Source organism: Camelina sativa, chromosome 2 (genome assembly GCF_000633955.1).
Source record: "Camelina sativa cultivar DH55 chromosome 2, Cs, whole genome shotgun sequence".
NCBI classification, from domain to species: domain Eukaryota; kingdom Viridiplantae; phylum Streptophyta; class Magnoliopsida; order Brassicales; family Brassicaceae; genus Camelina; species Camelina sativa.
The window spans coordinates 13116270-13128863 of NC_025686.1; the positions used below are offsets into that span (position 1 = coordinate 13116270).

Genomic DNA, 12594 nt, shown 5'->3' on the forward strand with positions numbered 1-12594 from the left:
GACGTTTTATTCCTCTCATTAGTGTTGTTCAGTAGAAGTAGATTTAGCCTTAGGCTTCTTGACGATCATCACGGAGCAATGTGCGTGATGAGCTAAATAGTCACTTACGCTCCCCAAAAACACCCTCTTGACAGCTCCATAACCATGGCTACCAAGGACAAGAACACATGCATGATGTCTCTCCACGGCTTCCAACATTATATTCCTCGGATCTCCTTCAATCACCTCCGAAGACGCCATCTCAACAGATTTAGCCGAGCATACTTCGGCGGACTTCTTCTTAACTAATTCCGCAGTCTTGTTCAAATCTTGTTCCACCATTGGTATTATATCTACCGTTCCGGGACCAGCAGCCCCGATGAAGGAGGTCGCTGTTGGTCGGGCGTGAACAACGACAAGTTTGAATTGTGGGTTGGCCTTGAAAGGTATGAAGAAGAGATCGAGAGCCGTCTCGAGTGCATGGTAGCTATGTGATGAATCATCTACTCCTACGACCACCACACGCTGATGATCACTTCCACTACTAGCCATTTTGATTCTCTCGTTAGCTTCCTTGATTTGCTTTGTGATTGTAGAGTTGAGGAAACATACGTACTGATCATATCTATTTAATGAGAAGTGAGCGGGTATGAGTTGAGTGGTCGAGCGCTGTTGCTGGGACCGATACTCACGGCAAGCCTCTTGTTCCAACTAAAACGCGTCTGTTTAAATACTTAACTTCAAGTTAGATTTCTTTGCTTTCCCTATTAATTTTATCGGTCTTTCAAGTTGATAACGAGTTTGACCAAATGACCTTAAGGTGTTTTTGTTTTTGTTTGGGGTTTCGATTGCTATCTGTTTGTTTTTATATGAGTGAAAGTGAGAGCTTAATACAACCTAAGTAAATTAATCAATATTCATCCGTTCCATTTACAATCTTATTTTTAACATCAAAGAATATAAAAAAGTATCTTAAATATTGAGTAAAACAGAGTCTCCCGAAAAAGAAAAAAAAAGAAAAAAAAAAAACAGAGTCTCCCCTAAAACTCTAACCGATCTGAATTTTAAGAAAGAAGAGAAAACACTTCGACAAGCCGTTTTCCATGTTGCCGTCTCCTTTCTCTACTGATCCAATATCATGCAAATAAGTATTATAAAATTTTGTACTAATTAGACGGCATCGGTGATTATAGAATTCGTTGGTTTGATTGTTTAGTAGTAGTTTATTGTTTTTATATTACGTGGTTAGCTTGGTATTGGATCATATTTTAAAATCTTATTATATAAAGTTTGGTTCTCAAAGTTAGTAACTCACTAGATCGTGACACATGCTAGTTTTAACGATCAGAAATCAAAGTTAAAAACTCACCAGATCGTGAGATGTGTCAGTTTTAACGATTAAATATCCAAGTTAGTAATTCATCAGGTCTTGACACGTGTCAATTTTAACGATCAGAAATCACATATCAAAGTTAGTAACACATCACATCTTGATACATGTCAATTTTAACTATAGAAATCTCAGTTTTCAAGTTTGATAAAACGATGTATAAGATAATTGTAATCTTATTATATTAAAAATTTTTTGTTGATAATTGTAATCTTATTATATTAAAAAAACTTTGTTAATCCTAAAAGGAAAAGGATTGTAAATACACCCCTCTATATAAGCAAAGAAATGATGACATATTTTTCATCAAACAAAATAATTTCGACTACCTTTGTTTTTCTTGGTAAAATTTTATTCTTTGTTTTTTTATTAACTTTTTGTTTGACACATCATTGTTCTTGAAAAAGACTCGAAGGCAATTTGTTTGTTGTTTAATCGAAGAAACTATATGAAAAGATTCCTAGATATTACCATGTGTTTTCGTCGTCGTTTCTTTGAATTTTGTTTCGTTTCTCAATTTCATAATGCATACTACACAATCTTTAACTTTGAAGTGTTAACAAAGTTTTTTATGCATAATAACTAAGGTTTTTGAGTTTAACAAATTTCTCATGGTATAATTATTATTTCTATTAATTTGCTGGACAAGTAGCATAAAAAAAAAGATGAATACACGAATGCAAGATAACAACATAAATTATATAGCACTAGATCAACTAAATAGAAAGTATTCTTATTGTCGAACGATAATATGTCTTACAAGAAAGTGAGAAGCGATAATTTTTTTTAAAATAATGAGTTCATTGGAAGAAATTTTCTCAAAAAATAGAAAATGGATTAAAGAAAATATACAGTAAATTATTAATTTTTAAAAATGTAAATACTCACTTCTATATAAACATAGACCATCTCATATTATTCATCTTACAAAATAATTTATTCAAAAATATTGCTTTCAACTTTGTCCTATTGGTCAAACCTTTTTTTAATGGGAAGACAAAGTTTCCTTATTTTTTTAAACCAAAACATATTTTCTTTTTTTTCAGCTTGGAATAGGTAAGATTAATATGTTGACCCAAAAAAAATAATATAAGATTAATATATGCATCTTCTTTTTCTAATACCGTATTTTAAAATTTCGTGTAATAGATTTAAATTGTTTTATTTAATTTATATTTCTTTGAATTATTTGAGATTCATATATTACCGTGCTTATAATTTCTATTATTTTATTAATTATGTCAAATTAATTTTCTTCTAATTTTTCAATCTTGATTGGTTGGTCATAGACCTTTTTTTTTTGCAAACATAATTGTTACCATTCGTTCAACTCAAAAGAAGATAAAGAGGAGAAGGTCATCAACCTAATGGTTAGATAAAATAGGCTAATCAAACACAAGCCTACATCAAACATAGATAGATTGGAAAAACATAAATCGTTGGTTATAGATCCATAGGAACTTGAAGACAGAGGCTACATCATGGTGTGTCAAAGAAACTTCCATGAATACATTGGGAAATTTAACATTAGTTACTATCAAAAAATTTTGTGACGGAAAATGGTTTTTAGTTTCATTGGTGGCTGGAGCAAGCCACTTTGAGATAACTAAAAGACGTGAACATGTTCTTTCCACACAGGAGGACGGCAGAGCCAAAATTCTCTCTATGGTGGAGGAGGTTGGACGCAAGGTTATCTCCCCAAGAGAGAAAGGTGGGAGAGGTTGGATGCAAGGTTTTCTCCATAAGGGAGGAGGGAGGTTCTCTCTATGGTTAGTCATATACTATTGTGATGTACTTTATTTATTATTTAAAATATTTTTTGAGCCAACAATTTTAGTGATTAAAGAAACTATAAAAAAGTGAAAGTGAAGAGACATATAATAGTTGGCTTAATTTGTTCATATAGACATTTTTTAGGTGGTGATAAATAATAAATTTGTAACATACAATATACCTAGGTGTAAAAAATACTCTTTTGAAGATAACATACATAAAATATTTGTATATGGATATAAATCAGTGTATTATAGGAAAAATAAATTTTATAAATAATGTAGAATAAATTTTAATATATTTTAATATATTTTATTAAATTTTATTTTAGTTACAAAACTTTAAACCCGCACATCGGACAGATCCTTATCTAGTACAATATATTAGTTGGATCTTGAATGTATATATTTTTGGGTATCGGTTCGGATCGGGTAATACCCGATACCCAATTAGTACCCATATATATCCAAACCTATGTATATATCTACGTATCCCCCCCATTAAGAATAGAAATTGAGATTGTTAAGAATCCTGTGTTGATAAGTTCTTCTTTATTACCTATATATGCTGGAGATTTTTTTTTCCTATATAAATTCTGCAATTCACAATCTATCAACCTGGATTCTCTAAATTTCTTCTCTTCATCTTCGGGCTCTCCGCTTTCCAAGACGTCTAAGACTCATTCAAAGGTTAGTCTCTTTTATCTTGTTGTTTGGTTTAAAATTTGGAGTTCATCGATTGATTGTTGAAGAATCTGCATCTGTTGGTTTAGTTCATTGATTGATTGATTGTTAGACTGTATATAAGAATCTCGATGTGTTAGTTTAGTTCATCGATTCATAAATTGATTCTTAGAGTAAGAGTATTAGATGCTTTCGTCTCTATTTCTTGTAATGAGGATATTAAAGGTTTCACATTGGAAACTTTAACCCAGACAAATATCATAGCCAAGGTTATGTCTGGTTCTTATCTTCCTTCTTCAGATTATTTTCTTTCTTTCTTATTGAACCTCGTCAAGAAACAGAGAAAAGAATGGAATAAAGGAAGAAGCTTTAACTATTAGGATTTGTATTGTCTCCATATGTCTAGTGTTGTTTGAACCATCTTCTCAATCACTATTCTATAAAAGCTGCACCTTTAGAACACTGCATCCAAAGATTGCAGACCAAAATAAATAGTGAACCAAACCACTTGGTGAATTAGATTAAATCTTGGAAAGAACAAACACATGAGATTTCTGAAATAATTTTACATGAGAGAGTTAACTAACTGTTTAATTGGTTACGGTCGCTACCTGGATTTCCGTCGGTGTCCTTCACTGACTGTATACAAAAATTCACAACAAAGTTACATTACCATTCATCATAAATCATATCAAGGAAGATACATTTTAGAATACAAGACAACCTTAGATACTATAACAAACTCAAAACACACCAAGAACAATCATTTATACTGTAACAGGCTGAACTTGAAAAAATCATCCAGCCACATGTTATATATGTCGAGACTAGCGATTCTTAAATTAGCAGAGGATTAACAAAAAGCAACAACAATACCATCAATTCACCATGCTAAAACCCTAAAAAAGTATCAATATCAATCACGAAAGCAAAAGCTCAAGAAGATTTCACCTGTTAACATGCTTGATGGCAAACAGATGGAAATGAACAACTCAAAAATATATTTTGTTAGTATCAATTTAGTGGTATTGAGATGGATTTGTATCAAAAATATATCAACAACAACAATCTCAATAATAACGACAGCTGAGAGACGGCTTCGAAGACAATGATGAACATGTTGAACGAGAAAGGGAAGAGGTGTTTGTCTCTGTCTAATTGTGCAAATATTATATAGCTTATTTCTCCTGTTTCAAACCTATAATTATTTTTATCCATTTTATAAGGTTTGTTATCTTGGAGAGATTAATGTGTTTTTTTTTTAATAGTTTGGCTATAGTTTTTTGGTGGTTTTTTTTTTCGGTGGTGTAGCCAAGCTATAAACAAAACTATAGCCAAGCTATATAAAAAAAAACACATCAATCTCGCCAAGACAACAAACCTTATAAAATGGATAAAAATAATTATAGGTTTGAAACAGGAGAAATAAGTTATATAATATTTGCACAATTAGACAGAGTAAAACAGAGTCTCCCCTAAAACTCTAACCGATCTGAATTTTAAGAAAGAAGAGAAAACACTTCGACAAGCCGTTTTCCATGTCGCCGTCTCCTTTCTCTACTGATCCAATATCATGCAAATAAGTATTGTAAACTTTTGTACTAATTAGACGGCATCGGTGATTATAGAATTCGTTGGTTTGATTGTTTAGTAGTTCCTTGTTTTTCTATTACGTGGTTAGCTTGGTATTGGATCATATTTTAAAATTTAATATATTCATGCAAACTTTTGTTTTGGTTTGAAAAGTTAATATATTTAAAGTTACAAGATTCTTTAATATATTTAAAGTTACTAGATTCTTTGTGGCCCAATGAAGTAGTTAATTAATAAGTTACCCATTACATGTTTCAATACTTTCACACACATTAAAAAAAAGTTAAACTTTTTATTTTTAAACTAATTTATAATTATTTTATGGTAGAAAGATAAAACATAACCCATTAAATATTATGCAACTTGGAATAAAATATAAAATAAAACCCGTCCCGTGAAACCCACTAACCCACTGCTAGCTGCCCTAACGGACTGTCCGTGGACCCCACTAGCCCACCGCTAGCCGCCCCAACGGACCCCAAGCTGGCCCTGCAGGGCATCGATCATAATCCCTCACTGGGCAAATGGAACTATTCATCCAAATCCACAGTAGGTTATTGGTGCGCCAGGCTTTCCTCGAACCCTGGTCCCCACCCTTTAACAACCTTCCCACAGGACAAGCTGTCACCAATTGATCTGCTCAATTGGTGACAGCTTGTCCTGTGGGAAGGTTGTTAAAGGGTGGGGACCAGGGTTCGAGGAAAGCCCGGTGCACCAATAACCTACTGTGGATTTGGATGAATAGTTCCATTTGCCCAGTGAGGGGTTAGGATCGATGCCCTGCAGGGCCAGCTTCGGGCCTATGGGGGCAAGCTAGCTGTGGGCTAGTGGGGTCAACGGACGGTCCGTTGGGGCAGCTAGCAGTGGGCTAGTGGGTTTCGCGGGACGGGTTGTCACATCAGGAACTATTGCCCCTTTCTCCAACCTCGACCTGTCACAAACACTGGTACTGCAGATCATTTAAACGATGGGAGAGAAAGAATTGTGTTGCATGATGAGCTACATAGGTCACACAGGAATTTGCAAGCTCAGAATTCTGATGGTTCTCATCCGGTACCTATCCTTCCACCTCCAAGAGTTGATACGCCACCTCTGAACCCAGATGAGATTGCAGATGCAAGTCCTTATTTTCAAAAAGTTTCTGAATTTTGCTGTACCAATTCCTCAGAAGCCTGGGAGACGCAATCAAACATCAATAGGATCTAATATAACTCCAACAAGTGAGTATGAGGTATCTTCCAGAGAGGTAAGAAAGTTTGAGGTTGGAGAATGTTCCAGAAGACATGATGAAGGTGAAGCTGGTAAGAATTTTGAAATGGAAGAGGATTTAAAGCGCAAAATCTCAGAAGTTGTTAAGAATGAGGAAGAACGAAGGAAGCAAAAGCAGAAGGTTCATGAGCTTAGTGAGGGAGGGATTCTGAAACCTCCAAAGAAACGTTAAAGCTTTGACACTCTACTGATTGTGTCAACAATTTTTTGGTAATGCTGCTTAGGTTCAATGAATGCAGCTAAGGTAGTGAATAAGTGGATATGGTCTGAAATCTTTTTGGTAAGTGCATATCCAAGATGATCAATAGGGTGTGATCTCTTAGTTTAATCTTTAAAGCAGACTTAGAAGTTTGGAATGACATGTACTTTTGTAGTTTAGAAAAATGGATTAGTTGAATCTGTTTGATCTAATCCATGGATGAAAGGTTAGAAAGATAGTAGAGCTCTGTAAGTGGAAGTTTCCACTGTTGTAACACTTGCAACACTTTGTTATATATAAAATGGAAAAACTTATGAGGAAAAAAAAAAAGGACATCCCTTCTACTTTGTAGTCAAATAAAAAATCTTAACCAAAATATCAAATTCCTATCATCCCAATTTCAATACTTTGACTTTGACAGACGGAAAAATAGAAACGCGTGCAATTTCATATTTAGATAGACACAAATCTGTAAATTTAGAATTTAATTTGGAAAATTCCCCAAAAGCTAAAGGCATCTCCAATAGTCTTCTATTTTTGCCTCTATAATAGAATTTCTCTATTTTAGAGGTGAGTTTTACTCCAATGGTCCTCTATTCTCACCTCTAAAATAGAGATTGCTATTTTTTCCTCTATTTATAGAGGAACCCTATTTTTTTTTACAAAGGTTCCTCTATAAATAGAGGAATCTCTATTTTAGAGGTGAGAATAGAGGACCATTGGAGTAAAACTCACCTCTATTATAGAGTTATTCTATTATAGAGGAAAAAATAAGGAAAACCATTGGAGATGGTCTAATAATCATTTTTATAGCAACCCTAAAATGTGAAGAATATATTCATTCAGGCGCCTTTTTCTGATTTTGTTTCATTTTAAAAATTTTGGTTTTAGCGCCGTTTATATCGTTTCGATTTCGCCTCTCTGTCTCCCTTTCTTTTAAATTTTATATTACACTCTCTCTCACTCTTTCCTCTCAAAAATCAAACCAGTGCTTTCTTCAACCTCTCTCTCTCTAACCGACTAGGGTTTCGCGTCTCTCCGGCCGGCTGATTTTCGCGTTTCTCCCGCTGATTTCGCTTCTTAACGTAAGTTTATCATGTCGATTTTTCTGAAATTTGTGTTGATTTTTCGAGCTACAGTGATTGTTAAAACCCTAGATTCAGAAACTTTTTAGCTGGGTTTTTTTTTTTTTTTTCCGCCGTAGTTTGAGCAATGCGGTGTAGTAAACGCTTTGATTACGGATTCTCGTGTGTGAATTATAGTTCAATTGCGTTATACTGATGTTTTTGTGGGTGAATTTGGTAATGAAATTAGGGTTTTTGAAAATGGTGGAGAATGGGGTTAAGGCTATGAAGAAGGGAAAGAAGAGAGCACTTCCAGAGATTAGCGAGCCAGAGGAAGTCTCGAGGACGAGGAGGCCGAGGCGTGCTGCAGCGTGTACGAATTTCAAGGAGAAATCTGTCCGACTCGATGCGAAATCTGCTACTGTTGAAGTAAAGAGACAGCAGACTGTGGACGAGGAGATTGTCGCGTTAATGTTAACGACTCTGGAGGGTGGTGACATTGAGCCTCGTCCAACCAGGAGGCTGAATGATTTCGTTTTGTTTGATTCAGATGGCGTCTCACAGCCTGTGGAGATGTTGGAGATTAATGACATATTCGTTTCTGGAGCTATCTTACCTTCAGATGTGTGTTCTGACAAGGAGAAAGAGAAGGGTGTGAGGTGTCCATCTTTTGGAAGGGTTGAGCATTGGAGTATTTCTGGTTATGAAGATGGTTCCCCTGTGATTTGGATCTCAACGGAGTTGGCGGATTACGATTGTCGTAAACCTGCTGCTGGATACAAGAAGGTTTATGATTATTTCTTTGAGAAAGCGCGTGCTTCTGTGGCTGTGTATAAGAAGTTGTCTAAGTCTTCGGGTGGGGATCCTGATACGAGTCTTGATGCTTTGCTTGCTGCGGTTGCTAGGTCAATGATTGGGAGCAAGTACTTTTCTGGTGGTGCGGCAATCCAAGACTTTGTTATATCTCAGGGAGATTTTATATATAACCAACTCGCTGGTTTGGATGAGACAGCCAATAAACATGAAACAAGCTATGCTGAGATTCCTGTTCTTGTAGCTCTCAGAGATAAGAGTAGTATAGTCGACAAGGCTTTGCAGATGCAAGGAAAACCATCTAATGGGGTTGTGAGGATTGATGGAGTTTCGGAGACCAATGGCTTGACATCGAAGCAACTGGTTGATGGTGCTGATGAGGACAGAAGATATGCTAAACTGTTACAAGATGAAGAGTATAGGAAATCTATGCAGCGGCGGCCCAGAAAAAACACCAGCTCAGCTTCTGCTTCAAATATGTTCTACATTAAGATCAATGAAGATGAGATTGCCAGTGATTATCCTCTCCCGTCCTACTATAAGAGCACCAAAGAAGAAACAGATGAGCTTCTGCTTTATGATGCTTGGTATGAGCTTGACGCTGATGACCTGCCTCGCAGGATGCTTCACAACTGGGCTCTTTACGACTCTGATTTACGGATGATATCTCTTGAGCTTCTTCCCATGGAACAATGTGATGATATTGATGTCACCATTTTTGGTTCAGGCGTGGTGACTGAAGATATGGGACTGTGGTTTTCTCCAGAACATCCTGACAGTGATTCCCAGTCACACGATCCTGATGGGATGAGCATATTTCTCAGTCAAATAAAGGGATGGATTATTGAGTTTGGGGCGGACGGATATATCTCCATTTCTATACGAACAGATATGGCCTGGTAATCTTACTATACTAGTATTTTGTGCTCCATGTTTCTGCGTTGTTTTTTCTCTTTTCTTCTGTTGCTGATCTATAACTTATATGCAGGTATCGTCTTGGAAAGCCGTCAAAGCAGTATGCCCTTTGGTATAAACCTGTTCTGAAAACAGCAACGGTTGGGATACACATTATTACATTGCTCGGCCATGAAAGTAGGTTTGCAAAGCTTTCATTAGCAGATGTCATAAAGAGACTGTCTGGGTTTCCGATGAATGATAAAGCTTACATTTCTTCTGATGTCGTGGCTGTTGAGAGATATTTGATTGTCCATGGACAAATTATCATACAGCTTTTTGCAAAATATCCCAACAATGATTTAAAAAGATGTGCATTTGTTGTTGGTCTTGCAAATAAATTGGAGGATAGGCACCACTCAAAATGGATCATCAAGACGAAGAAAATTTTGCAGAAGAAAGAGAATCTGAATCCAAGGGCAGGCATGGCACCTGTGGTATCCAAGAGGAAATCTATGCAAGCAACAACGACACGCCTGGTCAACAGAATTTGGGGAGAGTTTTACTCTAATTACTCTCCAGAGGAGGCGATTGGTGCAGCAAATGAGGAGGAAGAGGTGGAAGACGAGGACGAAAATGGGGAGGAAGAGATTGAAGAGGAAGGTGAAAATGAAGATGTCACGGAGGAGACTGTAGCAGAACCTGCTGAAGTTCAAAAGCCTCATGCTCCTAAGAAAATTCGAGCCAGTTCTGGAAAAAGGGAAATACGATGGGATGGCGAGAGTCTAGGAAAAACATCTGCTGGTGAGCCTCTTTATCGACAAGCCCTTATTGGAGGGGAATCAGTGGCTGTAGGTGGTGCTGTCACCTTGGAAGTTGATGATTCAGATGAACTCCCGGCCATCTATTTTGTGGAGTACATGTTCGAAAGTACAGATCACTGCAAAATGTTACATGGTAGGTTCTTACAAAGAGGATCTAAGACGGTTCTGGGGAATGCATCCAACGAGAGGGAACTATTTCTGACCAATGAATGCACGAATGTACAGCTTAAGGACATAAAAGGAATAGTCGGCTTTGAGATTCGATCAAGGCCATGGGGGCATCAGTATAGGAAAGAGAACATCGCTGCAGATAAGCTCGACCGGGAAAGAGCATTAGAAAGAAAAGCAAAAGATTTGCCAACAGAATACTACTGCAAAAGCTTGTACTCACCTGAGAGAGGGGGATTCTTTAGTCTTCCACTAAGTGATATTGGTCGCAGTTCTGGGTTCTGCAATTCATGTAAGATAAGGGAGGATGAAGAGGAGAGGTCTGCAATTAAACTAAATGTTTCAAAGACAGGCTTTTTCTCCAATGGGATTGAGTATTCTACTGAGGATTTCGTCTATGTCAACCCTGACTCAATAGATGGATTGAAGGAGGATAGCAGAACTGTTTATAAGTCTGGGCGGAACATTGGGTTAAGAGCATATGTTGTTTGCCAATTGTTGGAAATCGTCCCAAAGGAATCTAGAAAGGCTGATTTGGATTCCTTTGATGTGAAAGTTAGAAGGTTTTATAGGCCTGAGGATGTTTCTGCAGAGAAGGCCTATGCTTCAGACATCCAAGAAGTAAGAACTATTTCTTATATCTGGTAATGTTTTAATTGGGGAAGGTTTCTTCTCAACTTTATCTTACAATCTTTTTCTCTTTCTTTTTGCAATTTCTTAAGTTGTACTACAGCCAGGAAACATACGTTCTCCATCCAGGAAATATAGAGGGAAAATGTGAAGTAAGAAAGAAAAATGACATGCCCTTACGCCGTGAATATCCAATATCAGATCATATTTTCTTCTGCGAACTTTTCTTTGATTCCTCCAAAGGTTCTCTCAAGCAGGTATATATCTATTCACTTTAGTTTCTGCCAATAGATTGTGTCTGTAATTAATTTGTTATGATTATTGTTCCGATACAATGTTGAACTGTTTCTCTTAATTGTTTTGTAACAGTTGCCCGCCAATATGAAGCTGAAGTTCTCTACTATTAGGGACGACACACTTCTAAAAAAAAAAAAGGGAAAGGGAGTAGAGACTGAAACTGAGTCTGGGGTTGTCAAGCCTGATGAGCCACCTAAAGAGATGCGTCTGGCTACACTAGATATATTTGCTGGTTGTGGTGGCCTGTCTCAAGGACTGGAAAAGGCTGGTATGTATTATCTCTAGTCAACTCTTAATCTTCCAAAATGCTTGAATAAGTTGTATTAATTAATATTCATGCTATATGTACAAGGTGTATCTGATACAAAGTGGGCAATTGAGTATGAAGAGCCAGCTGGGCAGGCTTTTAGACAAAACCATCCTGAGTCAACAGTTTTTGTTGACAACTGCAATGTGATTCTTAGGTAAATAACCAACTAGTTAAATGCTTACTCTGTTTGCGTGGCTATTTCTTGTATTTTGATCAGTTTGTTGAGATTACTCGCAGGGCTATAATGGAGAAAGGTGGAGATCAAGAGGATTGTGTCTCTACTAAGGAGGCAAATGAACTCGCAGCTAAACTTGATGAGGATCAGAAGAGTAATCTGCCAACGCCTGGTCAAGTGGACTTCATCAACGGAGGACCTCCGTGTCAGGTAGATATTTCAATACTTGGGTAAAATTTTTGTTGAATAAGTGAAAAGCTCTTAACTTGTGCAATTTGGCAGGGCTTTTCTGGGATGAACAGATTCAACCAAAGCTCCTGGAGTAAAGTTCAATGTGAAATGATATTAGCATTCTTGTCATTTGCTGATTATCTCCGGCCAAGGTATTTTCTTCTGGAAAACGTGAGGACCTTTGTTTCATTCAATAAAGGGCAGACATTTCAGCTTACTTTGGCTTCCCTTCTCGAAATGGGTTACCAGGTAAAATCTTAACGCTATAAAATTGATTGTTCTTTAATAGGCGTTAGTATGCT

At 36.7% G+C, this 12594-nt stretch overlaps 2 protein-coding genes across 2 annotated transcripts in view; one reads left to right on the forward strand and one right to left on the reverse strand.

The window, feature by feature from the left end:
* LOC104723570 (universal stress protein PHOS34-like) lies at positions 11-651 on the reverse strand. Its single transcript, XM_010441952.2, has one exon. It carries the CDS (start codon positions 529-531, stop codon positions 19-21), a length of 513 nt encoding a protein of 170 aa, XP_010440254.1. The 5' UTR covers positions 532-651; the 3' UTR covers positions 11-18.
* The window catches only part of LOC104723578 (DNA (cytosine-5)-methyltransferase 1-like), a 7549-nt gene continuing 2790 nt past the window's right edge, over positions 7836-12594 (forward strand). Inside the window, exons 1-8 of the mRNA XM_010441958.2 lie at positions 7836-7971; positions 8201-9662; positions 9752-11270; positions 11372-11536; positions 11649-11844; positions 11929-12040; positions 12124-12271; positions 12344-12541. Of these exons, the coding sequence (XP_010440260.1) occupies positions 8212-9662; positions 9752-11270; positions 11372-11536; positions 11649-11844; positions 11929-12040; positions 12124-12271; positions 12344-12541 (3789 nt within the window). The 5' untranslated portion in view covers positions 7836-7971; positions 8201-8211. The remainder of the gene's footprint in view (positions 7972-8200; positions 9663-9751; positions 11271-11371; positions 11537-11648; positions 11845-11928; positions 12041-12123; positions 12272-12343; positions 12542-12594) is intronic.

Bases quoted from the DNA above. Each gene is read 5' to 3' on its own strand.
- LOC104723570 (XM_010441952.2), bottom strand. From the start codon at position 531: ATGGCTAGTAGTGGAAGTGATCATCAGCGTGTGGTGGTCGTAGGAGTA.